Raw genomic sequence first — 27,888 nt, 5'->3', positions numbered from 1 at the left:
GCAACTCGGGCATTTGGTGTTCTCCAAGCAAGTCTAGAGTCTAGATTGCCACTGCCCAGTATTGCTATGAAAGCAAAGCAAGGTACCTAACCAATACCGTGAGCCCCATGCAAAATCACGCCTCTTACGGTACCATACAACGTCTGGGTGGTAGCGAGTCAAGAATATGAGGCCCAAGCAGCATTTTTATCCCGTCGCCAAGGGTGAAGGCGTTTCATTGGCAGAGCCATAGACTTGTGTGCACAGTAATTTTGGCTGTCTCGGATATACTGCCTCTTCTGGTCAGAGGTCCTTTTTGGATCTTTTTTTCTATTCCGACTCGCCTTTGGTGTGACTTTCTTTCCTTTTTTACAATCCAACCTCATCGGGGAAAACGTAACGCCAACTGCGCCATAGTGTTGCATCCGTTCCTTTTTTTTTTTTTTTTTTTTTTTTTTCCTGCCCTTTCAGAGCCTGAACTAGAGCTCGTTACGCTCATTACCCGGCAGTCGCACACTTTATCCTTGGGGATTTTGATGATTCCGTCCACTCGTTAAACCCCGTTTATCCCTGGTCGCAAACCCTATTCAGGCGTGAAAAAAAGAGGAAGAAAAAAATCCCCAGGGCCCCTTGTTCAAGGTGTCAGAAAAGAAAGGAAGAAAGTTTTCTGGAAGCCTTCACCGAGAAAAGTAAGAGATCGGCATGCAGGTCCCCAAGGTCGCCGTCCTCCTGGCCGCCCTCACCCTGGGAGGCTCGGCCAGCTCGGTGCCGTCCCAAAAGCCCGGATGCGGCTCCGAGATCCCCGCCGTCCGGACCTACTTTATGGTGGGCGGGCAGTACGTCGACGACGGCACGGGCACGGAGGAGCACGTGTTCCGCGACCAGATGTACGTGGAGAAGCTCCTCCCGGTGCAGGGCGTCAAGCAAAAGCACCCGCTGGTGCTGATCCACGGCCAGGCGCAGACGGGCACCAACTTTCTCAACAAGCCCGACGGTGGGCGCGGGTGGGCGTCGCTCTTTGTCCGCGAGGGCTACGAGGTCTACGTGGTGGACCAGACGCTCCGCGGCCGCTCGGCCTGGCAGCCTGGTCACAACGCCGACAAGCAGTCGACCTACTCGGCCGAGCTCATCTCGAAGCGCTTCACCGCCGTGCAAAAGTACAGCCTGTGGCCCCAGGCCGTCAACCACACTCAGTGGCCCGGCAGCGGCGAGATGGGTGACCCCGTCTTTGACGCCTTTTACTCGTCCAACGTCCAGTTCGTCAGCAACGCCACGTACCAGCAGGAGACGGTCCGCGACGCCGGCGCAAAGCTGCTCGACATCATCGGCCGCCCCGCCATCCTGGTCGGCCACTCGCAGGGTGGGATCCTGCCGCTGGTCATCGCCGACGCCAAACCCGACCTGACGGCAGGCTTGATCATGCTCGAGCCGACGGGCCCGCCGTTCCGCGAGGCCGTCTTCAGCGACAAACCCGCGCGCCCCTACGGGCTCACCGACATCCCCTTGGCCTTCGACCCGGCCGTGTCGGACCCCAAGACGGATCTGGTGCAGCAGGTGTTCCCGGCCAGGGCCGACGGCGGCGTCAACGGCTCGTCGGTCGACTGTGTGATGCAAAAGGAGAGCGACCCGGCGCCTCGCAAGCTGGCCAACCTCGCCTCAAAGGACATACTCCTCGTCACGGGTGAGGCCTCTTACCACGCCCCCTACGACTACTGCACCGCCAAGTTTTTGGTGCAGGCCGGGTGTGAAAAGACCAAGCACGTCGAGCTGGGCGACGTCGGCATCCACGGCAACGGCCACATGTTCTTCATGGAGAGCAACAGCGACGACATCCAGAAGCTGGTGAGCAAGTGGATCCAGTCTGTCTGAGTACACAACAAAGCCAGCCATGATGTTTTTTTTCTTCTTTTTTTTCATGATTCTATTTCCCAACAAGTCTAGACCTTTTGGTGCCAGACCCAATTACAGATCTTGTAAACGTAATCACGACTTTTGTGTACATAGTTGGAAGAGCTGGACTAGATGTATATATACATGTATATAGAGGATTTTAGAACTTAATTTAGAAAGACAGATGCCAAGCCTCGGCTGGTTATAGCTGTCGTTCGACTTTTCTTTCTTCTGTCTTGTTAATTCTTTTATTGCAGACCCTTGACGAGTTGCCAATGCGTATCCGGATGGAACGTGATGCAACTTCAGCTAATCGGGCTGTATACCTATCTATCCCACAAGCAACCTATCAAATACTCTAGTTTGCCGGGGCAACGGTGGGAATGCAAGCGCACGCGCTGCTGACACGCGAGATGGCGTCACCGGTGCAAGCCTTGGTGGCATATTCCGGCAGCACGCTGACCTCAGTCACGAGATTCGCCGTGTATGTTGCGCAGAACTCCTGGCTCTCCTCGAGGCGGCCTTGGACACTCTCGGCACGCATGGCACGCAGGCAGTTGTCGGCATTGCAGGTGGGTGCGGGCGGGCACTTGAGGGACGTCGGCTTGACCAGGAAAACACCACGCTCGATTGTGTTGACGACGTGGTAGCCGGAGGGATACCAACCCCACGAAGACCACGTGCCCACAAACTCGATGATGCCGCCACCGGCAACGTTGTCGTCCTCGGGATAAATGTCGATAAAGGCGGCGCGGCAGATACCAGAGCCTGTGGTGTCCGAGGGACCGACCGAGGACACGTCCATCAGCTGGTAACCATTACCGTAGTTGCTCTGAAACATGATGCCGTCCTTGATGTACAGGTTGTGGTCGATGGCCCTGGTCGGGTATTTGTAAGTGCCCGTCTGCTTGGGCTTCTCCAAATCGCGGATATCCCAGACGTAGACGACGGGAAACCCGTCCGAGGCGGGTCCGGCTCTGTAGCGCTCATCCCGCTCGTCGTTCATAAGCAAGAACTCCTGGTTATTGACGTCAGTGACCCAGCCTTGGTGGGTATAATTGACTCCCTCATACGAGGTACGGGAGATGATGTTGGTTGTCGTCTTGTCGGAGACGTCGTAGATGGTCAGAGAGTCCTCGTTATATCCATAGCAGATGTCCTTGCCATCGTACCTCTTGTCGGGGCCGCGGTAGACGAGACAGTGAGCATCGTGGACATAGCCATCGTCGGCAGCACAGCCCTGGCGAACAGGGTTGGCGACATCGGTAATGTCAAAGAAGATGAGGCCCGCACGGCAGCTGTCGTTTCGGGGCTGGGAGCCAACAGCCACCATGTAGTCGCGCTCCTCATTCACGACCACGTTGTGGCTACGGCCGATAGGCAGGTCGTTTGTGTAGCCCGAGAGGTCCGCGATGGGATCAAAGACGACTGGGCCGGTTGCCTCGACGTCAATGTCCAAAAGCTTGGTCATGTCGAAGATCTGAATACCGTGTGCGACGGCTTCGGATCCAATGACCATGTAGTTCTTGTACGATTTCTATACCAAGAAAGCTGGTTAAAATTCCACAAAGTCGTTTGCATTAGACAAGAAGAAGACGAGCCAAGAAGTACGTACCATCTCTCTCCAGTTGCTAACCAAAGCCGTGGGAGGCTGAGGAAGCCTGGCCACAAGCACAAGCTTCCCGTCCTTGATCTCGACAAAGGCAGCACCGTCCTCCTGCCCAATGGCGGCAAACTCGCGCCCATCGTCTGAAATCCAGCCCCAAGTGCCGGACCCCTGGCCAGTGCTGTTAAGGGCACCATGTGACAGGAAATGGTGTAGATCCATCTAGGAAGTCATCCGTTAGTTAGCTCATGCCCAGATCCCCGACTCCCACAAGTCGCACCAGCTCCTCCAAACATAAGGCCCATACCTGGTCACAGCGGAACGTATGCATGCGGTCCCCTGGGATTGCCTCGATCCACCCATTGGTGCAGGCGTGGTATCCCAGCTCGGGGTAGTTTTCGCTGTCCATGAGACCCATCTCCCTCTCCATCCTCCACAGCTCTGACTTGTGGTGCATAGACTCCTCATGGGCGAGGCCCGAGTCGTACCAGATGGCGGCCATCTCCTCGTTGACCGGCATTTCCTTGGCCATCGTCGCCGAAGCGAGCAGGCCAAGGGCGGCACCCAGAGACAGCAAGTGGCGAACCATGATGGCAAGTACACGAGTTGCTCCTGAGGTGGTCTTGTCTAAAGTTGGAAAACCAAGACAAGCAGCTCTAGCAAAGTCGAGACCAGCCTGGGCGTGGGACAAGAGAGCCTCTAGAGGTGTACAACTCCTCCACCCGAGGAGGGGCAGAAAGCTCGTTTATATGGGCACACGTCCAAGGTGCATCTTGGCCCGAGGGCTTAGAAAAGTCTTCTTTAGGATTTCCCCTCCCATTACATGTATGCCGCGTCAAGGGTTGTTGCCGCTTGCCTCCTACGGGACCTTCCTTGATCTGGGAAGGATAAGTCGCCATCTCGGGTATGTCATTGGATACCCTTGGCCTCTGGACCGATATCACCATTGCGGAAAGTGGCAGGTCGTTTGTTTCGTCTTCTGGATAGACGTCTTGGCCTCAATCACACATCTTGGCTACATACCGATGCCCGCTCGGCTGTGGTAAGCGGCAACATTGGCACCTTCTAGTTATGTCGGTCTTGGCGAGAAGAAACCCCAAGCTTGTATAGTGTGCCAAGCCCGATCTCCAAATTTCCCCTCATCCCGAGAACTGTGCTTGCCCCATGGCCAAACACAAGCTCATCACAGTTTCCTGAGTTGAAAAAGTAGCTGAGCTCATGTCAGGGATATGGCCTGGTGTGATCAATCATCCGCCGGCGTCCATACCGGTGAAGCCTTTCTCAGCCCCAGCGATATACTACCATCCTCACGAGACCGATGCCACCGCAGTGCCTTTCACACATGCTGGGGATAATGATTCAGGTGGCATGTATTTGAGATGAGTTGATCCTGCACCGTGGCCAATGAAGAAAAAGGGTCCCTCCGCATCGAGGTCGACCGTCTGGCGTGTCATTGCATCCCAAGAGTCTTTGAAGCGACCATTTGCTGCCGCAGCCAGTCCTATACATGGATCCTCGAGCAAGTGATTAATACCCATCGAGGTGGCAGGGCCGTTCCGCTGAGGACTCTCGACGGGTATGAGGAGTATGGGGGTTGTCGTGTGTGGTAGAGGACTCAGTCGTACTGAGGGCAACCTCTCGGTCTAAAAGTGGCTTGCTTGCGCAACTCCATGGTAGTAACCGGCCTCGGTTGTTGAGTGCCAGCATATTTGATAGTGCATATTAATAAAGCAATCTCCAGTATGATAGACGCACTTGGTTGCAATCCCAGTTGGATCATCCTCAGTCCTGGGCTGGACAGGAGAGGGCAACGCACAATCTCCTACAAGCCTTGAAATATTGATAGTATTGGGGCCAAGTTCATGTGTCTAGTTCTTCATGGAGACATGTTCAGCTGTGACCAAGTGCGAGGGCTCGGAATGTCTTTGGCATCCATAAAGGTGTAGCCTCCAAGTCTAGAGACGCAATCTTACCTTGCGGATGACCTTTGGGAGATCCCCATTGTTGGCTGTCTTGTATTTCTCAACGTGCATTGGGGTGTGCTCCTCGAAGCCAACAGCGGGTATTGCACCGCTTTGATACATTCATAGCCATACATGCCAGAAGTACGCAAGGGTCGGGTAGGTGCTCACCCAGCTAGTTTAGTCTCGATATGGCCTTTGGGACCGTTCAGTCAACCCTCAAAGACCCATGCTCTTCCTAAGAGACGCAGCTCTCGATTTTTTGCCTTCGAGCAAGCACCGCAACCTGCACTTTGTTTGGTGTCAAGTGAACAGAGGAGGGGCAAAAAAAAATCATTTTATCAAATTCCAAATGTTTATCAAACAACCCGTCCAACGCCGTCCCGTTTGCCGTGTCCCAGCAAGACAGACAATCAGGGGGAGTATGTGTCCCCGTGATCTACCCGAATGCTGGCCTCATGATATCTCCTTTAGAAATGTGTCTCGTAATCGTTCTGCTTCCTCTATAAAACCGGCCTCCGATCGGATGGATGTATTGGCTCTAGTTGGCCAGAATGGTCCTAACAAGCTCTATTACGATGAAAAAGGGAAGATATTAGTCCCCCGAAAACGGAGTGATATCCCGTCATTGTAGCCTCCAACAGCTTGTCGATTCTGACTTACCGGTGTAGTTGACCTGTCCCGAGCTGGTGTCGACAGACTTGAGCAGCTCATCAACCTCCTCATCCGTCATCTTCTCGCCAAGGTTCGTCAGGATGTACTTGAGCTGCCCGACGCCAATGAAACCGGTCATGTCCTTGTCGAACACTTGGAAACCGCGGCAGTATTCCTCGGGCTCACCGGGGTCACGGAAGCCGCCTGGCCTGTTGAGCACGCGCTGAAAAGTCTCGAAGTCGACTGCCAGGGTTTGGATTTGGCCCATGTCAGCAACAGCTAATTATGCATCGCCCCTCATCCAAGGACTGGAGCGGAGGGCTACATTGTCTCCAGCAGAATATGGGTTTCCACTCACAGTCGCCTCCCACGTTCTTCTCCAGGTCGCGGATCTCCGTCAGGGTCGGGTTCTGACCGCAAGCGCGCAGCAGGTCGCCGAGGCTGTCGAGCGCAACGCGTCCGTTACCGCGCTTATCGAACAGCGAAAACGCCTCCTTGTAGTTGGTGGAAGCCTGAGAGTCGAAGTGGTTAGAAGCCATGTTTACGTGTTGTTTTCCCCGTTGCGTTAAAAAAAGGTTGCAAAACTGCGACTGGAGGGTGATCTCGATGGTGATTGTGGATGACGTTTATCGATGCGGGCTGATGCGAAAGGATTATGTTTTTGATGTCGGAGTGGAGAGCATGTAAAGGTTTTGCGCCGAGACTTCAATCCAGCAAGCAAATCAGAGGCATGCGTCGGATCAGATTGACGATTGAGTTGTGGTGTGGTGACGGCGCGTCTGCTGCAGCATGTCCGAGTGCGCTAGGCGAGAGGTGTGGTGTTCCCACCAGCTGCTAGTGGAACGATGGGCCGCATGTTTGTTGTGTCTTGCCGCCACTGGCCACGGAGCAACGTTTTTTTCGGTTTTGTTGTTTACTCCGGCACTTGCAAAGTAAACAACAACACATGAGGGGGATGTGCCACCGGGGAATAGAAGCCGAACCTGTGCATTTGAGTATTTGACTCACCATAATTGATTTTTTGGATCAAGACAAGTGTGATTAAAGGATGTGAAGTACTCGGCAATACTGTTGACGGAAGCAAAGAGCAAATTATCGCCAGTTTTCGAGCGGGACAAGTCTAAGTTTGCAGGGAGAAAGGAAATGGGACAAGACCGCCCTTTCGAAACGCTGGAAATTGTCCCTCCACTGGCTGCCTCCTACTCGTTGCGTTGCTTTGGGGCCGTTGTCAATTTGCAGGGCCTGGTCTGTGCCTCCTTGGATTCCGCAAGGTTAGGCTTGGCTCCGCGACTGCCGGGGCAACCAAACGTTGAGCTCCACTTTTATAACCAACTCCCACCGCTACCCCTCCTCCTATCTTTCAACTACCCATACAGGTCTTTTGGCTTCTCACGATCCTTTCAACTTTATTAACTTAGCAGAAGCATTACCTGAACTACAATCGACAATGCATCTAGCCTGCTAACTTTTTTTCGGACCAAGAAACCTTCTATTAACCTCTCTATCGAAGTGGGGCCCTATAGAGTAGCGAATCTATACACAAACCCCTGTTCCATCTCCTGTCACTACTATAGCCTCTATAAATGCAAGTAACCACTACCATAAGAGCTTATGCAAGTTAAGAAATGATGGTCCAGGAACGAGACTTGAGAATAACACGAAATGTCTTTTCTCATCTTGCTGATCTTTGGAGGTAGCAACGCCTGCAATACGCCGCGGCACGAGGTAAGAGGCGAGCACGCTACGTTATATAGGACGATGTCCAGTGGCGTTATGTCTCTTACTTGAGCGTCTTGGAATCTTGCCTTTTGAGCTCAATTCAGACCATCTCTGACAGAGCGCGGTTACGATTATCCTCAAGTGCCTTGATGAAGGTGTCGTACGGCGTGAGGGTCCCCAACGCGCGGCGCATGTGGGCATTGATGATCTGAAGTCCGTAGATGTAACTGGCGTTGACCCAGCCGAATCTATTTGTTTTTTGAGTGTCAGTGGGATTCTCTTTTCAGTTGGGACGGTCTACGACTTACCCTTCCTTCGCAACTCCCTTGAACCCAAGACCCTGGTTTCCATACTCCGCATCGACGCGGTGCGGGTCCACAGGGCGCGTTACGTCATACTTCTCTACCACGACGCCGTTGAAGTCGCTAAAGGCTTTGGTGATCATGAAAAGCCACTTGTATGCCAGCCTTTCAGCCTCCTCGGTGAAGCTGTAGCGATACAGGCCCGTCCAGGCAAGCATCTGCTGTGGCGCCCAGCCATAGGGGTAGTCCCATTGACGGTTTGGGCGATCCAGTCCTATCTGGCCCCTTGATTCCTCTGTGCCTGAAAGCAAACCTCCGTATGCCTCGAACTTGGGGAGTGCCCGCGTGACCATAATAGCCGCTTGCTTGGGGCTTGCAACGCCAGCCCACAGCGCCCAAAAGGTCGTGCAGCTCTCGTAGTTGCACTGCTGGCGCTTGGCAGTGTCATAGTCGAAGTACATACCCGCCTCCTCGTTCCACAGATACTTGTCAATGGCGAGCTTTCTCCGCTTAGATCGTCGGTCCCAAATTGCCGACGTCTCAACCTGACCTGGCTGGAGGGAACCGACGCAGTACTCGGCTGGGATGACGAGCTTGTCTCCAAACACGTTGCGAATGGTACGCGCAATGTCTGTTTCGTACTTGAACAGCAAGGTGTTGAGATCAACGGTCGCAAGGTCTGCACATACACCCTCCAGACGGTATGAAGTATCGTGGCCAGACTCTCGCACGGCCCGGTCGTGCAGGAAGTACTTGTCCAGCTCCGGTTCTCGGATGCGACCAAAGTTGTACGCTTCGACAAACTCCTTGAAGGTCATGTTGTGTTTCTTGTAGTAAGGCTCCAAGATGTGCAAGAAGTGGTCAGCTTCGGTCTCCGGCGGCACGCCGGTTCCCTCGGGCCTATATCGTGAGAGGCCAGTGACTGGGTCCAAGCGGGGCTCGGCCACCCAAACACTGTGGTACTCCTTGATTGCAGCAAGGATGGCGGTCCGAAGAAACTCGGTTGCGTCAGGCTCGTGTCGAATCTTGTCGTAGACGCGCAGAGCCATGTCAGTGAGGAATGGCGGCTGGGATCGGCAAAGGTAGTAAGACCTAGTGGCGTTCAAGATTTTTCCATAGTGCTTGATACAGAAGCAGAAGTTCAAGACCATGGACTTGGCCAGGTAGACCTTGTCGTTAACAAGGAGACCGAGAGACTCCATGTAGCTGTCCCAGCCGTACAGCTCGTTGAAGCGACCGCCAGGAACGACGAATGGACGACCGCTCATGACCCTCTCCCCGGTCTTGGGGTCCACAGTCTCTTCCATGTCCACGGCAAGAAGACCCGGGGCTTTGTTGATGCCGACGACATACTCGGGAGTAATAGTCTCGGGAAGCTCAACGACATCCAGGCGTATATCGGGCTTATCCGCAGCCAACTTTTTGTAGTACTCAAGCTGCTCAGGTGCCCCCTTTGGCACGTAAATGCGGGGCCGAGGGTCGTCGGTCCAGTCTTTGGGATCCTTGGCTGCTACCTCAATGCTAGATGCATCGATGCGACGAGTAAGAGCATCCCAGAAGTGGTCCCGAATCAATCTGGACAGACGATTGACCGGGTTTTCGTTCAGACGTGCCTCATCAAGAATGACTTGTTTGCGTCCATATTCTTGTGCCAGCGTCAGCTCTTGGAGGAGGTTCGAAAGCATGTAAGTGCCACGAATGTCAAATCTGTTGTGGCCGTTGGACCCTGCAGTGCGAAGCGTAAGAACCTGGAATTCGTTGTTATTAGCGCTTGGTGGGTCCATGGCGGGGCACAAGTTCCGAGAAGCGGCCTGAGACGTCATACCTTGGGCCCGTTGTCCTCGATGGTGATTTGCATATTCCCATCGGTATCCTCTTGGGATTTCAGGCTTTCAAGGGTGGGGTCGACCTGGATGAGGAAACGTCTATTGTGGTTGGACTCGTCTGAGTGTGCGGTCAGTGTCAAGTGAAGGTCGAGCCAGCTAGCTGGATGTACGGCCTACCATGACTGCCTCTCCGGAATGGTTCCTTCAGGCCCAATCGCTCCATCTGACCAAGCAAGCTGTTCTGTTTACAGAAGAGGGTGTTTTTAGAAACATTCTAGGCAGTAAAATGGTATGTGGTATACGTTCTTGGCTGGCAATCATACCTGCGAGTACGTCCTCTGCCTAGGACCGCTCCTCGAGTTGTTGTGCCGCTCCTCGGATGTATAGTACGTCTTTGCATCATCGTAGACGCTGTGGTCGTCTACAGACCCTACCCGACGGGCCTGAGGAGCTTCGCTCATGGTGAATGACTTCGATTCAGTAGGAAGAGCTTTGGGTTAAGTTTTCTGATCCCAATGGGAACAGGTTCTAACGAGTCGGTGACGGGGAAGGTCGAGCGTCGTCGGTGATGGTAGTCTTGTGGTTTGTTGCCAGTAACTGTATCGAGAGCAGGTGGTGGTTAACTCGGAAATTCCTGGGGTGAGAAGATGTCAAGTAGCGAACCTGTGTCAGCTAATGTTGAATGGTATGGCAGGACAAGGCAAGCTATTTGCGTGAGGAAAGTTGGGTTGAAGTGTGTGTCCGAAGGGTGGCTGCCGGTTTTTGGGTTGGTTTTTGGGTCGGATCCAGGCAGGTGGATCGGACACATTGATTGGTCTTTTTCCCAAAGTGCAACGCCAAGGTGTGGCCAAGAAACGAAAAAGAAAACCTACAACTCACTTGCCGTGTTGAGACCCTCGTAGTTTTAGAAATTATATATAGAGCTTAAGAACTGGTCCCCGAAAGTGGCGTTCAGTACCTTGCCGGTGAGGACAAATTAATTGTCATTTGACACTTTGAGGAAAGCTTTAGGAGATGCCGGGCGTTGGCGGCACGGTAAGGCAACGTACGAAAGTAAGGTAAGGTAGGCGAGGGGTGCCAGGGCAGGGGTCTTACTGGACGGTCCATGCTAATAAATTGTTGTTGAGTAGGGCGAGGCAAGGTACAGGCACCTTATTCAATTAATTGTCTTGTTTGGGCTAGACTGGGGGCGGGCAAGCAGATAGCAAACGAAGCGGTTACGGAGACAATTTGTTTGTGGGAACACAACGAATTATCAAGGCATGAATGAACACGCGACCTGAAGAAGGGTTTGCAAACTCATGACAATACCTTACATAGTTGCAAATCTGTTGCAGACAGCTTCCATTGATTGACTTGAAGGCGATAACAGTTTTTATTCTATTGCATCACCACGGTGGAAATACCAGCAATGCATACAGGGAGGGTCGAGACCAACAACGTGCGGGAGCCCCGCAACTTGCTCCTCGGCTGCAGTGCCGCGATCAGTGAACCCATCATTTATTCTAAACCACGCCTCAAAGTGCTTCTTTAGTCGCGGAGTCAAATATTGAAGTCTGCATGACCAGATGCACTAAGGATGTCAGATCCGGGGCGGGTCTAAAGTGGTTTAGCGAATCGTGTTTTTCTTTCCTTTGGAAGATTATTTCGTGAGATTTGTTGAATATAACAAACACATTTCGACCTATATGGTAGTAGTACCTCAACCTCTATTCTAGGTAGTTCAAGATGGTCATCTCGCATGGCAGCGTGGGGGGTTCTTTCCGTCAACAATGGGACCCCTCACCGTCACCTGGGCTGTGTGTGACGTAGGTCGTCTTGGTGTTGTAATTTGCAGATCGCCAAGAAAGCGTCGTACTCAATCAATCCTCAATCCCTGTCCTACTGTGCGATCTGACACATGGGCATTTTTTTTTTTTTCTCTCTGCTGGTAGAACAAGTTCGGCTTTCGACGAGCACCTTCGAATGAATTTCTCCATAGTTCTAGTTAAAGTATAGGTAGGCAGTTTTTCGCACCCGTCTAAGATAGATTGGGCCAGCCAGGCTTAGTTAAACACAGTTGATCTGTGATAACGAACTTGGTTCCAATCAAGTCACGGTCAGCCTCAATTAAACGCTGAGCAGTAGTGCACGCGTGCAAACAGTCCCAGTGTCTGGGACTTGTGCAACGGGTGACACCACTGCTGCTGCTTTTTACAGCAGCTAGAATTCAGCCAGTCTTGATAAGCAACGAGAAAAGACTATCTCTCGCCTCCCTTCTCTTACACCACCTACCGGCAGGCAGTCTCTTGAGATTCAAGTAGTCAGGACAAGCCTTTGTTTGTTTTTGTTTTTTTTTCGGCACAGAGCATTCAAGCAAACCCAAGCAGCCAACAAAAGGAAATGCAGTGAAAACACGTCGGTCAAGTCAAGCAACAAGCAAGCGATCATGGCTTCCGACAACTCGCAAAAGTCGGGCAAACTGGGTGTAGCCAATGGCGTCTACATCCCGGTTTGCCTTAACATTGTCAGTATTCTTATGTTTCTGCGGTTCGGTTCGATCCTCGGTCACATTGGTGTTTTGGGGATGCTAGGTGGGTTTGATATATATTTTCTTTTCCTTCACGTCGCAAGGCTAGTAAGAGCACTGTGTTGCTAACTTAGACCGCTACTCTTGAACTAGGGCTTCTTGTGGTCTCATATCTCATCGATCTCGTGACCGCCCTCTCGCTCTCTGCTGTTGCCTCTAATGGCGAGGTAAAGGGAGGAGGAGCATACTATCTCATCTCCAGGTCGTTAGGCCCCGAATTCGGCGGTTCTATTGGCATTTTGTTCTACCTGTCGCAGGTACTCAACACCGCTCTCAATGTAGTTGGTCTCATCAACTGCCTGGAACTTTACTTTGCCGACCAGATACCTCATGGGTTTTGGGGCATATACATGCTGGAGACCGCTGCTCTGTTAGGATGTACGGCCATGTGTCTTGCCGGGAGTGGCATGTTTGCCAAGGCAAGCAACGCTCTGCTTGCCATCCTTTTGGTGTCCACCTTCAGCATTCCCTTATCGGCTCTGTTTTTGCGTCCCTTCAGCAACCCGAGCCTTGGGATCGAATTCACGGGACTGAGCATGGCCACGTTGAAAACGAACCTTTTGCCTGATACTGGGAGCGACAGCCAGTTTCAGGGGCTCTCAACTTTCCGCGAGCTATTTGGAATTCTTTTCCCGGCAACTTCTGGCATCTTTGCCGGAGCTTCCATGTCAGGTGACCTGCGCAATCCTAGCAAGGCCATTCCGAAGGGAACCCTCTGGGCTATGCTGTCGACATTTGTGGTATATCTTCTGGTTATCCTCTCCATGGCCTCTGCAATCACTCAGCCGTCCCTTCTCCGAGATGCCAATATCCTACAGGACACTACCTTGTCTGCTCCTCTCATTCTTGCCGGGGAATGCGCTACGACATTTTTCTCCGCGCTTATGGGTCTGATAGGCTCTGCAAAACTCCTTCAGGCATTGGCGCGAGACAAGCTGGTCCCCGGCTTGTCTCCGTTTGGACTAGGAACCAAGAAGGGTGATGAGCCTGTACTTGCCATTTTCCTGACCTACGTGATTGCACAGCTGTCGTTGTTTGCTGATCTGGATCAAATTGCAACTTTTATATCTATGGGATACCAGGTATGATCTCCAAAGCCATGACACCACCGTATCAATTTTGGGAATCCAAGCTAACAAACATGATGTACAGTTGACTTTCTTCACCATGAACTTGGCCTGCTTCTTACTCAAGATTGGCTCAGCACCCAACTTTCGTCCTGCATTCAAGTTCTTCAGTTGGCATACTGCATTCGCTGGTAGCATCTTGTCGGCCTTTGCAATGTTTTTCATCGACGAGACATATGCGACCATGGCTGTCATTGTACTCGTGTTCCTTTTCCTGCTGATCCACTATTTGTCTCCTCCAAAGCATTGGGGTGACGTGTCTCAGAACCTCATCTACCATCAGGTTAGAAAGTATCTTCTTCGGCTACGACCTGAACACATCAAGTTCTGGCGCCCACAAATCATACTTCTCGTCGGCGACCCTCGGCGGCAAACACGCCTAGTCCAATTTTGTAACTCGATGAAGAAAGGCTCTCTCTACATACTTGGGCATGTCATTGTCACGGACGATTTTGAGACTGGCGTTCAAGAGGCTAAGCTACAGCAGTCGGCCTGGACAAAGTACATCTCGGAGTATTCCCGCATCAAGGCTTTCGTGCAGCTCAACATGTCGCCCACCATAACGTGGGGTATCAGGAACCTTATTCTCTCCGCAGGACTCGGTGGCATGCGCCCCAATATCGCTGTGATTGGTTTCTTCAATACGGACGAGCTCCGGAAGCTGCAGGCGAAGGGTGGCTTACTGGGTGTCCCGGAGCTTCCCCGAGCTGCGTCTGCACCTAGCAATCTAGTAATGGATGATTCGTCCGAGGACGAGGTACGCCCAACTATGCGACGGCGGCGCGACACCTCTGCGAGGCTTCTGGACGGAGACTTGCCCACTGATGTAATCAAGAGGGAAGGCAACATGTCGGTCACCAGTTACCTGACCATTTTGGAGGACCTTGCCTTCAAGCACAGGCTCAATGTTGCTGTTGCCAAAGGCTTTGATCGCCTGGAGACGCCGCGACGTGATGGCAAGAACTCCAAGAAATACATTGACCTTTGGCCAATTCAGATGTCTGCCCGAGTGCATGCTGACGGTAAAAGCGTCATCACCAGCAACTTTGACACATGTAAGTGATAGTTGAGGCGTATTTTGGTTGTCCTTCTTCACTATCTGGCGACAACAGTTTGGCTTACTCACTCGGGATCATGTTCCTCACAGATACACTAATTTTACAGCTTGGTTACATTTTACGTACCTGTCAAACTTGGAGGCGCGTCTTCCAACTGCGAGTTATGGTGTTTGTCGAGTATGCATCCGAAGTCGAAGAGGAGAAGCAAAGGGTGTCTACATTGCTCGAGAAGCTAAGAATCGATGCCGACGTGCACGCATTCTCGCTGGATTCCGATGATTTGCACACTTACCAGGGCATCGTCCACGGAGATTTCAAGGATCCGCAAATAGAGAACATGCTCAACAGAACCTTGGAGTCTGACTGGTGGGCTGAGTTGAAAGCTATTCGACTCTCCCAGCACCAAGGCTCAGACGTTGACAACCAAGACGACGAGTCCGGGTCGGAGGTTCCTAGAAGACGGTCGACCGTTTCATATGTGTCGGGAATGTCTCGCCGGAGACCTACCGTATCTCTTCTCTCTCAGATGGGTTTTAATTTGGGAATCCATGCGCAAAATCTTCCCCGCAAAATTTTCCGTTCTAGGTCCAGAACACGCAACGATTCTGGCAGCGAAAGCAGCAGCTCGGACGATGAGGTCGACGCAGATTTCAATGAGCCTGACAACGATGGAAACATATCTGGGATTATGGGGTCGCCTAGATCGAGGATTTCGCTCGCCAACGATAGGTTGCAAAGGAGTAGTTACGGAAGCTTGCGCTCCAACGGCCCGGCAACGCAGCGCATATTAGCAATTGAGCGCCAACCACTTCTGCGGGCATCCGCGTCAGCGCGGTCATATGGAGCCGTGCCCGCTGATCATTTGTCTCATTCGAGCGGCGGTCTGGCGACTACCAAATCATACGAAGGACGAAATCGTTCGATATCACGAGAAGAGACCCTGGCAGTAACCCAACCACCATCACGAGCCAGGTCGCCCACGCCAGGATCTCAAACCCTCAAGCCAGAAGCGGGGCCGGTCCGGCGTCCCGGATTTTCGAGAGCAAACTCGTCCAATCGATTCGTAAGCTCTTTGGTACCGGAAACCAAGATCATCGATGGCGAAGGCGCAGCTGGACCCAGCCTAGGTTTTGCTTCTCCTGAAAGCGAGTCAGCTGGTCAATTTAACGCAACCTTGGCAGCAACAGGAGGGTGTGCAACGGAGGATGTGAAAATCGACATACCGGAGCTACTCGCAGCTCAGCAAAAAGACCAGGGCGGCAGGAGCCGTTCTGGTAGTAATCAGAACGACGGCGCGGGCGGAGGAAGCGAATCGCAACAAGGAAGCCAGGCGACGCTCAAACTCTCATTCAACGACCTGCCAAGCCGTGCGCAGCACCTGATCATCAATGAGCTGATGAGGCAGCAGAGCGAGGACACGGCCGTCTTGTTTACGACGCTTCCTATCCCCGAGGAAGGTATATGTGAAAGTGAGGAGGCTAGCGTGCAATACCTGTCGGACGTTGAGGTACTTTGTCATGAATTGCCGCCAACTCTGATGGTACTTTCCAATAATTTGACAGTCACGACCAGTCTGTAATAGTTATTTCCTTGAAGAGGATAATACCTGGGCCCAGGCATGTAATTGATTGAATCCTGTCTCACATCTTGAGCTAGTGATAACGCTTTGGGTGCGTTTTCTATCACTCGCCGCTCAAGTCTAAGACATTTCTTCGCTTGCCAAGTCAAGGGAGGACGTCAACCATGATCGCATTCCGAAAGATAGGAATCTCTTGTGCTATGGAATTCCGCATTGCTTGCACCTGATGTGGCTCATTTCGAATGCCAGTAGCCACCCCCCTTGCGCAGCCGCAGTTCCATGATTGATTGCTTCTTGTCGACCCCCCTAGGACAAAAACTCGATCTTTTCCGAGCTCAGCCACACGGGGAGAACAAAGGAACGTCACTTTTTTCAGCTACTTTACCATCACCCGAATTACAGACAAAATGATAGATCTGCCGTCCACATGGACGAGCTCACATTCCGGTCTTTGTGCAAGCTACGCCATCACGTTTGTTCCCGAACCCAAAGAGGTTGTGCACGCCTGCCACACCATGACGGCGAGATACGAATCGACCTCCCACTGCTCTTCTTCACGTCCTCTTCACACTGCGCACAGCGAGCGGTCATGGAGATCAAAAGCAAACCGAGGGGGTTTTACGGCAGAGCCGGCGTCGGCATCGGACGCAGCAGCAGCAGGAGCAAGAGCAAGAGCGGCAACAAGAGCATCAGGTCTGCATCCAGCGGCCGTCGGGAAAGGAGCAACAGCAGTCGCCAGACGTCAAAGCCTATGGAGTTTGTCCCCGTCCACACGCCCGATCGGCCGACGCACCCAGTCACCGACATACCATCAGACGAGGAATGTTATGCAATTTTCTCAGGGATCCAGGCGCACAACATTCAGGTGCAGAGTCAGGATTCAGGAGCGGAAAGGAGGGTGGCGACTTGGATTCTGAGAGGTGACCCGGCTCTGCCTCATGCAGAGAGCCTGACGCTGAGTCCGCCTGCCCAGAGGAGATCCGTCTCGACGGAATCTTCGGGAGGTACTATGGCTTCAGCTGCGGGAAGGACGGTCGGCATCAATAATATTATGAATGATTTCGAAGACCGTCGTCCAAAGACTGCGCCTTCACCCAGAAGCACTACGGATAGTGCTTTCTCATCTATTGTCCCAGTGTCTCCGGAAAGTACGTATCGGATGCAGCCAGAAGTCATGGCATGGCCTGGAAGTGTTGCTGCAAACACGTTTCAACTCATGCGTCAGCAACTCTCACCATCGCCTCCAGAATCAGAGTGTACGCCAGGTCATGCCGAACAGCAGACTTGGTCTTTTCAGGAGACAGCAAAAAGCTACTACGACTGTCCGGGCATGCTGCCCAGCCCGGCTGCGTCTCTCTCGATACCCTCCATAACCCCGGCGCTCAGCAAGCAGGTGTTGTCGCTGTATAATCGCGAGTCCGTCTACCCGGACGCATTGACGCCCACTCGCTGGAACACGGTAAACAGCGGTCCCAGGTCAGCACCTCCTTTCCCAGGACACGTCATGCCTGCCGCCGCCCCACCCAGGCCATCAAACCAGACGCAGATCGCCTGCACGACCAATGGCGAACAGATCTGCAGACTCTGCCGCAGGCCGGGGATGATGGGCGGCGGAGCGCTCTGCCTGCGGTGCGAAAATAGCTACCTGCCGGTGACGAGCGGCGTGTTTGGCGACAACACCCACGCCTCGCCAGAAAGCGACCAGGAGAGGGGCAGGGTCAGGAGGCGGCAGGACGACATGGATGGCGACAACGTGCAAGAGAAGCCGTTCAGTCTCGGCCCGCCCCCGCCCCGCCGAAAGGGCCTGGGCAGGACGGCCAAGCCGTCGCCGCGCGGGCAGCGGGGGCAGCGAGAAGACAGCAGCAGGGAGGTGTCTCCGACGCCTGCCAGGGTGGGCATCGCGCGCGGCATCAGCATCAAGGCCGCCATGTCGCCCAGAAAGATCCAGCTCATCAGCCCTGGCTTACGCCCTGGAGACTTTCCTGGGTTTCCAAGGGCGCCGGGCGAGAGTGGCGGTGCTGCAAAGTCGCTGCCCAGTCGCGACGCTAGCGTCATGCGTAGGGCTGGGCTAGCTAGCCCACTTCGGTTCAACGAGGCGTTGGATCCGTTGCAGCGAGACGCGGCTCAGAGGGAGGCGCATGATGAAGATGCAACAAACCGTGAAGACTGGACAGATGACTGGGATGGTTTCGACTACTACTTTGAACCCAAAGAGACTTCTGAGCGTAACGAGGGGCATCTCGCTGCCGCAATCCATAGACAATTACCCGACGTCGACGAGTGCAGCAGCGGATCAGAGGACCAAGACCAAGTGCCTGCTCTTGAGCCCTCGCCCATCTCCCCAATCCTTAGTAAGCTTCGTCGCAGGGAGGAGGATAGGACGCTGAGATCGGATCAGCCGCTGGTTCGCTTCTTCAGGTCACCAGAGCCTGCTTTCTTCTGATACACCCCTACCTACACCGACCGCCCCTTCTGAAACCGGCATGATTGATGTATTGCACATGTGTATTTTTTTTTTTGTAATTGTAACGGGAAGGAAAGTGGCATTCGTTTTACCGTTCTATATAATTTTCCTTTGTCCAGCCATTTATAATTTCATGCAATCAATCATCAATGCTCGTTCGTAGCTTCATCTCACCTTCTCTCCATCTCTCCATCTCTCCATCTCTACATGATTCGTCTATGCGATCTTTGTGATTGTGAGCTCCCCATTATCTTCTCCCTCTAGTTCTATAAATCCTCCCGCCTCGAGCTTCTTCTTCCACTTGGTGCTCTCATAACGGGCTAGAATCATGGTCATACGCAGCGCAACGCCGCTGCTGGACTCGTGCTCGGATGTGCCCTCCGTTACGGGAGTAAATGTCCACCTGCCAAAAGCCCAGTTGAGGATGTACCTCTGTGGCTTGTCCGCCGTCCCACTCGGGGCTTCCGGGGCCGCATCCGCATCAGAGCCGCGCCACACAGGAGACGCAGACGAGGCCGACATCACAGCCTTGATGCGGTAGACTTCATCCTTTGGTGCAGCCGTGAGCAGTTTCTGCAGACTCTCGGGGTTTACGGATGGACTGGATCCTGCGCTCTTGAGCGCAATACTAAGGACCTCAACCTCGGACTGATGATCATGCTCGTGGCCATCCCCACCATGATCGTGCCCGTGCCCATGACTCCGGGCCATATCCTCGGTCAAGCTCTGCGCCAGCCCGCCGTCGACACCAAATACCAAGTCCATGGAAACCCACCCCTTGTCGCTCTTGACCCATGCGACGTCGACATCGAGATCACCAAGGCGGTCCAGACACTCGTCGAAGCGACGCTCGCTGCAGAGCTCTGACTTGTTGAAGACGACGAGGTCCGTGTAGCGAGCCTGGATCTTGGCCGTATAGCTCGTGTCCTCGTACCCCTTCCAGTTCTCAACGTCGACGACGCTGACGACGCCGTCAAGCACGTAGGCGCCGCGCGTCTCGCGGGCCAGGCGGTTCACCTCGAGGGCCAGGGTGGCGGGAAAGGCGGAGCCGGACGTCTCGATGACGATGCGGTGCGGGCGGACCGAGGCGCGCAGCTCAGACAGGGCGTCGCTCAGCTGGCCGACCATGTTGCAGCAGATGCAGCCGTTGAGCAGCTCCTGGACGCCGGCCACGGCGCCCGACGACGCCAGCTGCGAGTCCACGGCCAGGTCGCCAAACTCGTTCTTGAGAAGGGCGAGCTTGTACTCCGGGTTGGTCTTGCGAAGCTGCGGGACGAGGTTCAGGATCAGGGTCGTTTTGCCCGACCCGAGGAACCCTGTCACGATCGTGATGGGGATCGGAGCAGTTGAAGGCTGGTCCACCTGATCTTGGTGTAGTTGCCCCGAGTCTCCCATTTTTTGTTGCTTTTTCCCCCCTTTGTTCTCTTTTTGAAATTTTGTAGAGAACAAGTCGATACTATAGACAAATGTCAGAAAAAGAGCAAATCTATTTTGATCAGTTTAATACCCTTGTCTTGCCACTGTTTTGTCATCGTCTATCTGGAGGAAGGAACGCAACGAGAAAGGTAGAATGCGATTTCCCACCGCCTTCCCGTTCTGTTACCCTTGCCACTTGAGATCTGTCTTGCATAAACGACAAGGCGATGCCCCAGTCTTCCGATCTCGGTCGGCATTTGTTCACTGGTGCTTATTTCCTCAAATTATTGCGAATATCATTTGCGCTTTCGGGATGGAATATTTAGAGCCATGTGTTTACACCAACAATTCATTCCAACATATTCGAAATCTCAAATTACCCAAGCTATTCGTGCTTTTACGAAACGAAGCAGGTCCCCCAACCACAGTCGATTATTTCGGTTATCGGCACAAATACGCGTCGCCCAGAGTCAGGGCTGACTGAGGCGTCTTGTCGAGCTGGCATGACGTCATCAGCTGGATGTTATCAGCTGGTAGGCACAGGCGAGTACAAACAGTGACATGGCCTGCTTCGAGATACCAAGAAATTTGGCGGGTATTAGACGCATAATTGTGCAAAAAGCCATGAGTATATGACGCTTTCTAGTCTAAAGCCGACAACGGTTTGTCTGGTTTAAATATCCGTGATAGTTGCTATTCTTCTTGTGACTATTGCTCGAAACCCCCCATCCCATCGTATATAATCAAGCGCTTTGTTTTATCAAACACACCATGCCGACCAACGAACCAAACCTCCAACATGAAGCCGCCGAACAAAACCTGGGTCGGAACACAAACTACAAGCTTCAGCTCGACCAGGCAGCCAAAGATGCACTAAAGTCCCCGAGTGAATTGAAGAAATCTCCCAGTGCCCCTGCGAACCCGGTTGTAGAAAAAGGTATATTCCGTGTGCTCCATGACCTTTTTTTTTTGCTCTTTCTATTCCGATAGCTGATGCGTCGTCATCTGTACCCAAAAACAAAGTGGCGCAATACATACCAGCAGTTAGCAAGCTACTCGGAGGCGAGAAGGAGGTCAAAAAGCCCGACCCGGCTCCCGAGCAAATCCCTGGCCCTCCAGAAAGGCCTACTCATGACATCCAAATAGAAGAGTTCGTCCGCGATCAGCACAGAAGCAGGACGGAAGACCTGGAGAATGCCAAAGTCCAGTAAGGCGAGAGGAAACCAAAATGCGCAATCGCGTCTTTTGCGCATCCGTCGTCAACTGAAACAGCTGGTCCCCTCTTTTGAGGCAGACTAGGTTAGCTTGTCAGCGGATAGTTTATCACATACCTACATGCCGCGGGAGCGCGGAAGAGCTAGAATACAGTCTAGGCAGTCTAGCAGGAAATACTAAACAGAAGCACTCCTATTGGTTACATCTTCGTTGCGCAAATCCCCATCGGGGTATCATGCCATGACCAGGTCGAAGCACCCAGACTCCAGCTCAGGCTAGTAGGGACGGGTATAGGGGTGCAGGGACAGAGCCCGCCATGTTGGGGTTTTTTTTTGGTTATTTTTTTTTTTTTTTTTTTTTTTTTGGGGGGGGGGGGGGGGGGGCGGTTTAGATCTCGTCTGTCAAATAGCTTGGCATCTCAACATTGGCTGCATTCTCACTGACGACAGATTGGAGAGTTTTGCTGTATTTTCAGGTTTGACAAGGTTTGACAGGATCGATAGGTGTCTTAGCTACCTAGGTAGGCACCTAATCAATCCTAGCAGCACCAGGAATGCAGTATAGAACAAAAACAAGCCCACTGTCCATCCAACTCTCCCAGCCACATACACTGACTGAACGCGTATATAACATAACGTAATCACAAGGAGAAGCTAATACTTCCAGGTGTAGCTAGACTGCAGGGTACAGGTGACCAACTGGATGCGAATTCCTAGGTTGTCACCGGCTCCCCGACTTTAGCACTACTTCAAGTCGTAAACCACGAGACGATAGACGAAACATTTTCCAATCATTCTTCGATTGCCGTTGAGTTATCCTCCGAAGCGACAAGCAGCCGGTCTCGGACGCCGCAGTACCGCAGACCGTCGCATAGATTGCAGGCGTATCTGTTGCAATTGTCGTGCTGGCTCTTGTGGCAGGACTCCCAGTTGCTGCAGCGCCCGCGGCAGCCGTTGTCGGTAAAGAGGCAGCAATAGTCCTCCAAATCGCTATTCGTCCGCCGCATCGTGTACACGAGCCCGTTGTTGCCGTTGTTGCGGACCCAGGCCGACCGGCCGTTGTTCCAAACCTCGACGGTGAACTTACCGCACTCCTTGCGGCAGCGGCTCTGGTCGCTGGCAAAGGCCCACGAGCAGGTGCCGCATTTCTGGTAAAAGTTGTCATCGTCCCAGAGCTCGATGCTCATGATGTCGTTGCCGATGGGGGTGTTGCTCAGATAGGCGTGGACGCGGACGCAGCCCTGGACAAGGCCAGCAAATGGCAGGAGGAGAAGGACTGGAGTGGAGGGCTTCATGGTGAAATGACTGCTGTACGTGGTGCCAGCGTAGTCGAGCAGTCAACAAAACCCGCAATGCACCTCTTTTGAACAATATCGCGTCTCTTATACTCGTATGCTTATCGGTTTATATCTCGTGCCAAGGTTTTACGCCGCAGTCCTGCAGTCAATATATTTCAGTATAAGCTGACATGTTCACGGCCTTGTAGATGGGTGGTCAGCGCTCAAGTGATAAGGTGAGGAGACGGCGAGTTGCTCTGTCTTGTACTTGGAGCTCCCAATTAATCAGGGAGGCTGTCCGTCTGGGCATCTGCCCCATAGATCCTGTGTCAACATGCCCCTCTATCAGAATCGAGACTATGCTGCAGTAGAATCTTGGTACCTGTCTATATAAGAGCAAGGAGCTGGTTAAAAGACAAGAAAACAGCAAACAACGCGATCCCGCCTGCCCCAAGACACGCCCGCCCAGCACAAAACATTATTATTTCTTAATTTTGTCGTATAAATAGTAGGCAAAATTTTGGCAGTTGTTGAGCACCCCAAAATAAACTCTGTGCTCTGTGCGCCATTCCTCTCCTACAACAATTCGAGGAAAGTAAATATTAGCCAGAAGTATTACTACGTATAAATCATGAAAGCATCGGGTGTTGGCTGGAGATAACGCTGGTTATAGGACTATACACATACCGATGTCATAAATTTGCTGCCAGCTTAGTTCCCTGGTCGGACCAGCCCACTCGTGTCGGTTCAGAATAGGTAATTTTACGTAGCTTTTGACTTCCTTATCATAATAATGATTGGGAATCCAAGGTCTTTGTTTCGATGCCTGAATGGTTGTAGGGGGAAGTCCCCATAAGATCGTTATATCAAATGCATACCCAATAAAGTCGCAATTGTCTTCATCCTCGCATTTGACGTGGCCGTTTATCAGCCGCATATGGTAATTATACGGGACGAGTCTCGGTAAAAGATGTTGTCGAGTGCATAGTTCGTAGATGGCATAAGATTGTTTCCCAGCTAGGTCCAAGTGAGCACCTGCCTGATCGGCGAGACTTTTAACGATGACAAACCTTTCAGTGTGTGCAGATGCTAAAGAATGAAGTAAAAAGAGTGAGGTTATTGAAGGAAAGGACAGCATAATGAATGTAAGAAAGTCAGATGTAGACTTAATTTTTAGCTATAAAATCACTATGCGTGGAAGACAATGAAAATGCAAAGGTAGTAGTAGTAGTAGTAGTAGTATTATTTAACGCCGGGCTCGGCCCGGCTCATTAGCCGGCCGTTAGCAACCTCCCGAGGGGTATCTCGGCGCGCTTTCTATTTTCTCTATTTACACAGCGGAAAACAAGGGCATAGAAGCGAATCGAGCCTGACCGGGTTCGTGCCCGGTCCTGCTTACAGGTTTGTTCACTGACGCGACCCCGTGCCTTCAGGCGCACGGAGGATTCGTCTGACGGCAGTTGACGGCTCTTCATCGAGAGGGGCCTGTGTCCAAACAGCGGAGCTGTCGGTCGTTTGTAGCCATGGAGACGAAGTTCCCAACAAGTGTGGGCTCGACGGCACAGGCGGGTGGTTGTTGTCGATAGCCAGCCGGGTTATCCTTGCCACGGTAAGCGGGGAGGAGGTGGAGGGAGCAGGATTCGAACCTACGTTACTCAAGTAACAGCCATGGCGCTTAACCACTGCGCCATTCCCCCCATGCAAAGGTAGTAAGTAGTAAAAAGAAATAAAAAAAAAGAAATTAGTTATGTACTGCTAAGGCCATGCATGGTATTAATTTAGAACTAAATATCAACAACAGAACAAACCCAAAACCTGCCTCTTTCGTATAGCTCGTATACGACGCATAACATTTGCGCCATATTTAATGTGCGTTACCTCCTTTCTTCGGTGTGCACTTATTCATGCGATTCCTAAATATAATATCTTGTTGTCAAGAGTACGGCGGATAGTGCGGACGTCACAGGGTCTTGGCCTTTCCAGCAATAACTTTCGACCATTTACATTTGCGTTCCAGCGAATTTCGCGCCTGGTACGAGTTAGAAAGTGCCACTCCAGTCTTAGCCAACACTCTCCGCATTTGGTGACAAGACATGGTCTCACATAGGCGAGACACGCCGACTACTGAGCCTTCAATATGGCCACCGGATCAAGCTCCGACGCGAAGAATCGCCGGGGGAAGGATGCCGAGTACCGATGCAGACCAAGCCAGCAGATATCATGGTTCGCGCTTCGCAGTAGCGCAGTTTTCTTTCTTACTTTATATATATTTTATTCGTGGCACAGGCAAAAAGCAAGCAACTACCAAAGATTTTCAAGTTGTGAAATGTCTCCTCATCAAACAGCATCTCATGCCCATAACTGAAAAGTTCCGAGGCAAGAGACTTCCTATATCCAAGGAAATGTCCATCTCCAGAGAGTGCCCTCATACGAGGGCAGGCAACCAATCCACCGTGAGGAAATCGTGGTGGCGGTCGTGGCAGTCTCTGTGAATACTTTTTGATCTGAGGAGAGAAAGAGAGGAAGAAGAAAGGATAAAGAATTTTCTCTGGCGTCGCGTCAAGATATGGAAGTTTCTTGGTGGGGCAATCGTCAATCGCACGTGACATTCATCTGGCGAGTCGGCGGGGCCTTTCTCTCGGTTGCCAACTATGATTACCCTAACCCGGACTAGACTAGCTGCATCATTGCCGCTTCGTCGCGACATCAAACTGCCGGAGCAAAGTGCCACCCATCAGACATCACAACTCTACAGTTGACCTCCCCTCCCCGCCAGAACCGCATGTTACGCCAAACATGGGGGACGACGACTACACTGTAGCAGGCGGCAAAGGCCTACGTCTCAAGGGCGCCAAGGTCAAGAAGAACAAGAAGAAGAAGACCGAAGGCAGCAAGGCAGCCGACAAGGTGACCGAGCTGGACAAGGCGCTTTCGGCCGACAAGCGCAGCGACAAGGACGCCGACGCAGCGGATGGAGACGACGAACAGGCACCCGCTCGTCAAGACGAAGAATACGCGCCGTTGCGCCGAAAGACTGAGACGGAGCGACGCTTCGAGGAGGCAAAGAGGAAGAAGGTTCGTACAAAACATACCGTCCGACAGCCACCCGCCGCTTGTCCTGGCTGGTGTGCCCATCTCGCTTTCACCCCTTGGAGCTTATGTGCTCTTATGCTGACCTACCGCTCTGCGTTCGAAACATACAGCTTCTCGAAATGGCACAGTCCGCGGCCGCCAAGCCAGAACTGCTGAAAACACACAAGGAAAGAGTCGAGGAGCTCAATACATATCTCTCGAAACTCAGCGAACATCACGACATGCCAAAGATTGGTCCTGGATAGACAGGAGCCCTGTTTTTTTTTTTTTTTTTTAACTTTTTTCGTTGTTCTATTGTGACTTGTACATATACACGGTTGGAAACGGCGTTATTCTGGAGTTTGGAGCCGGCTGAACGTGGGTTCGGCTAGTATGATAGTTTGCAAAATACGACCAATATGAACTTTACCACATAGCTACTTGAGACGAGCCTCAACTGCGACAGCAAAGTTTGCGAATAGTTGTTTCTATGTTCGTTATGTTTTACTGATTATTGCTAATCCCAGCAAATACCCGCCTATGTACCAAATATCATTCTATCCTGATGACGATATCCAAACGCCCATTGTGAACCCCCCAAAAAGCCAAATGCGCCGGGAATGCTAAATGAATGTCTAGAGTCCGTTTTGCTCTGAATAAAACCCGCGCCGGCCAAGTATGCTATGCAAATCAGAAATAGTGAAATGTGTGAAATAGGAAACAACAAAATATGCTCGGTTTGCTCCGCCCATGTGACTTAGATTTTTGAATTCATGTTTATACGAGAATCAAACCGCCCAGCAAGACACCGGCGAAAGCCTCTACAGCAATGTTGCGAGCGCGCGGCACCGCCGCGTTGGTCTGCAAGCTCCCACCGGGGTTGGTGCCAGTAGGCTCGCCCGGGTCGGCGTCTACAAAGGAGGTCTGGGTAACAATGACCAGTCCACCATTAGAGGCAGTCGACGTGAAGGTGGATGTTACAGGCCTCGAGGACCGCACACGCGTGGTAGAAGACGTGCTTGTAGGTGCGGTTGTGCCTAGGCAGAGTATAATGTTAGTTTCTTATTACTATCTCAAAAAGATATTCAGGTAGCCACTTGACTACGGGCTTGTTCAGCCTAGGATAAGAGGAGAGTGACAGCGAATGCGATACTGAGATCAGCATACCCTGGCTAGTCGTCGGCCCAGCCGACGTGGTTGATGATGACGTACTGGGAGTGGTTTGCCGTGTCGAGGGAGTGGTAGGAGCAGGCCCGGTCGTAGGTGGTTGGCTTGTCGGGGTAGTCTCAGCTGAAGTGGTGGTAGGAGTCGTGGGAGCTGGTCTGGTGGTCGAAGGCGGCGGCTGCGGGGTCGTCGGCGCGGCAGAGGTGGTGTTGTTGCCGCCACCACCTTGACGCTTGGCGATCTTCACCAAGGATGTTGCAAGAGAGGCGTCTTCGCGGTGGACAGCCTCCATGGCATTCTTATCGGACTCATAGATGCCATCCTTGAAACGATTGGGAAAGTACCGGTGCAGAACATCGTGCAGAGCCTCGCTCGATACGGCGTTCAACAGGCACGGAAAGCTGCCTGACTCCTCATTGCCTCCTTCGGGCTGAACGTGAACGCCCTCAACTTCCTGAGCGTCGCAAGGCCCGTGACCCCATGACCGTGCTGGTACTGCCGATGCCACTCCCAGAGTGACGAGTACCAAGGCCAGTATGGCGAGAATAACACGCCTTGAAGACTGCATCTTCCTGCGATGCTGGGGCTGTGGCTCGTTATGGGCTGTCTTGGGCGAGTAGGCTGCCGCTAGGGACCGTTTTTCCTGGTTTGCGGTGGGCAAACCAGCCTCAAGCTGTGATGCATCCATTGTGAAGGCGGAGGAGGTGGGATGGCGTTATAAAATGTGCTGAGAGACGAACGCCTGGAATGTGGAGGGTGGAGTTGAGGAAGGGTACCCTGAAGCAGATCAGACGAAGGCTCGTCTATTTCTATCAGGCTGCAGGTGACAGCTGCAGTCGTCTCAAACTCAAAAGGCCGGGCGCGAGATGGGGCTGGGCAAACAAGTATGCCTTGGAAGGAAAAACGTTTGCTTTGACTAAGATAGCGGGTAATTGCAACACGGCGTTGGCGTGAACGTTGGGTTCCCTCGCCGTCGGGCTTGGGGGGAGGCGAATTGGAGTGAGCGATCCG

General features: G+C 52.5%; 13 protein-coding genes and 1 pseudogene across 14 annotated transcripts; 5 read left to right on the top strand and 9 right to left on the bottom strand.

The window, feature by feature from the left end:
- Positions 1-582: 582 nt before the first annotated feature.
- On the top strand, positions 583-2,047 carry MGG_09468 (uncharacterized protein). The gene has a single exon (XM_003712236.1). The coding sequence runs from the start codon at positions 682-684 to the stop codon at positions 1,846-1,848; it is 1,167 nt and encodes a 388-aa protein (XP_003712284.1). The 5' UTR covers positions 583-681; the 3' UTR covers positions 1,849-2,047.
- Positions 2,048-2,227: 180 nt separating this feature from the next.
- On the bottom strand, positions 2,228-3,975 carry MGG_09469 (uncharacterized protein; the record flags this gene model as incomplete). The annotated part of the gene is made up of 3 exons (XM_003712235.1): positions 3,783-3,975; positions 3,485-3,697; positions 2,228-3,406 (listed from the first exon to the last, which is right to left on the bottom strand). Exons 1-3 carry the CDS (start codon positions 3,930-3,932, stop codon positions 2,228-2,230), a joined length of 1,542 nt encoding a protein of 513 aa, XP_003712283.1. The 5' UTR covers positions 3,933-3,975.
- A 789-nt stretch (positions 3,976-4,764) lies between these two features.
- MGG_15112 (uncharacterized protein) lies at positions 4,765-5,508 on the bottom strand (the record flags this gene model as incomplete). Its single annotated transcript, XM_003712234.1, has 2 exons — positions 4,765-5,118; positions 5,449-5,508. The coding sequence occupies 2 exons, from the start codon at positions 5,506-5,508 to the stop codon at positions 4,783-4,785; spliced, it is 396 nt and encodes a 131-aa protein (XP_003712282.1). The 3' UTR covers positions 4,765-4,782.
- A 553-nt stretch (positions 5,509-6,061) lies between these two features.
- On the bottom strand, positions 6,062-6,629 carry MGG_09470 (myosin regulatory light chain cdc4; the record flags this gene model as incomplete). Its single annotated transcript, XM_003712233.1, has 2 exons — positions 6,062-6,333; positions 6,449-6,629. 2 exons carry the CDS (start codon positions 6,627-6,629, stop codon positions 6,062-6,064), a joined length of 453 nt encoding a protein of 150 aa, XP_003712281.1.
- Positions 6,630-7,396: 767 nt separating this feature from the next.
- Positions 7,397-11,279, bottom strand: MGG_09471 (neutral trehalase). The gene is made up of 6 exons (XM_003712232.1): positions 10,601-11,279; positions 10,261-10,534; positions 10,115-10,178; positions 9,937-10,055; positions 8,118-9,859; positions 7,397-8,057 (listed from the first exon to the last, which is right to left on the bottom strand). Exons 2-6 carry the CDS (start codon positions 10,396-10,398, stop codon positions 7,910-7,912), a joined length of 2,211 nt encoding a protein of 736 aa, XP_003712280.1. The 5' UTR covers positions 10,399-10,534; positions 10,601-11,279; the 3' UTR covers positions 7,397-7,909.
- Positions 11,280-12,365: 1,086 nt separating this feature from the next.
- On the top strand, positions 12,366-16,270 carry MGG_16806 (uncharacterized protein; the record flags this gene model as incomplete). The annotated part of the gene is made up of 4 exons (XM_003712231.1): positions 12,366-12,510; positions 12,600-13,588; positions 13,659-14,688; positions 14,781-16,270. 4 exons carry the CDS (start codon positions 12,366-12,368, stop codon positions 16,268-16,270), a joined length of 3,654 nt encoding a protein of 1,217 aa, XP_003712279.1.
- Positions 16,271-16,859: 589 nt separating this feature from the next.
- Positions 16,860-18,713, top strand: MGG_16805 (uncharacterized protein; the record flags this gene model as incomplete). Its single annotated transcript, XM_003712230.1, has 1 exon — positions 16,860-18,713. The coding sequence occupies one exon, from the start codon at positions 16,860-16,862 to the stop codon at positions 18,711-18,713; it is 1,854 nt and encodes a 617-aa protein (XP_003712278.1).
- On the bottom strand, positions 18,678-20,371 carry MGG_12989 (CobW domain-containing protein). Its single transcript, XM_003712229.1, has one exon. It carries the CDS (start codon positions 20,127-20,129, stop codon positions 18,951-18,953), a length of 1,179 nt encoding a protein of 392 aa, XP_003712277.1. The 5' UTR covers positions 20,130-20,371; the 3' UTR covers positions 18,678-18,950.
- A 344-nt stretch (positions 20,372-20,715) lies between these two features.
- On the top strand, positions 20,716-21,686 carry MGG_09473 (uncharacterized protein). The gene is made up of 2 exons (XM_003712228.1): positions 20,716-21,087; positions 21,174-21,686. The coding sequence occupies exons 1-2, from the start codon at positions 20,922-20,924 to the stop codon at positions 21,359-21,361; spliced, it is 354 nt and encodes a 117-aa protein (XP_003712276.1). The 5' UTR covers positions 20,716-20,921; the 3' UTR covers positions 21,362-21,686.
- A 469-nt stretch (positions 21,687-22,155) lies between these two features.
- Positions 22,156-22,659, bottom strand: MGG_09474 (uncharacterized protein; the record flags this gene model as incomplete). Its single annotated transcript, XM_003712227.1, has 1 exon — positions 22,156-22,659. One exon carries the CDS (start codon positions 22,657-22,659, stop codon positions 22,156-22,158), a length of 504 nt encoding a protein of 167 aa, XP_003712275.1.
- Positions 22,660-22,992: 333 nt separating this feature from the next.
- MGG_16804 (uncharacterized protein) lies at positions 22,993-23,830 on the bottom strand. Its single transcript, XM_003712226.1, has 2 exons — positions 23,329-23,830; positions 22,993-23,217 (listed from the first exon to the last, which is right to left on the bottom strand). Exons 1-2 carry the CDS (start codon positions 23,777-23,779, stop codon positions 23,123-23,125), a joined length of 546 nt encoding a protein of 181 aa, XP_003712274.1. The 5' UTR covers positions 23,780-23,830; the 3' UTR covers positions 22,993-23,122.
- Positions 23,831-24,266: 436 nt separating this feature from the next.
- MGG_20143 lies at positions 24,267-24,338 on the bottom strand (annotated as a pseudogene). Its single transcript has one exon. The product of its transcript is annotated as a tRNA-OTHER (tRNA).
- Positions 24,339-25,299: 961 nt separating this feature from the next.
- Positions 25,300-26,164, top strand: MGG_09476 (uncharacterized protein). The gene is made up of 2 exons (XM_003712225.1): positions 25,300-25,716; positions 25,845-26,164. Exons 1-2 carry the CDS (start codon positions 25,438-25,440, stop codon positions 25,977-25,979), a joined length of 414 nt encoding a protein of 137 aa, XP_003712273.1. The 5' UTR covers positions 25,300-25,437; the 3' UTR covers positions 25,980-26,164.
- Positions 26,165-26,490: 326 nt separating this feature from the next.
- Positions 26,491-27,565, bottom strand: MGG_09477 (uncharacterized protein; the record flags this gene model as incomplete). Its single annotated transcript, XM_003712224.1, has 2 exons — positions 26,491-26,750; positions 26,926-27,565. 2 exons carry the CDS (start codon positions 27,563-27,565, stop codon positions 26,491-26,493), a joined length of 900 nt encoding a protein of 299 aa, XP_003712272.1.
- Between the last annotated feature and the right edge of the window lie 323 nt (positions 27,566-27,888).

This window comes from Pyricularia oryzae, chromosome 3, assembly GCF_000002495.2.
Source record: "Pyricularia oryzae 70-15 chromosome 3, whole genome shotgun sequence".
NCBI classification, from domain to species: Eukaryota; Fungi; Ascomycota; class Sordariomycetes; order Magnaporthales; family Pyriculariaceae; genus Pyricularia; species Pyricularia oryzae.
The sequence above is the reverse complement of the archived record's forward strand: the minus strand, read 5'-3'. Positions and strand labels throughout refer to the sequence as shown.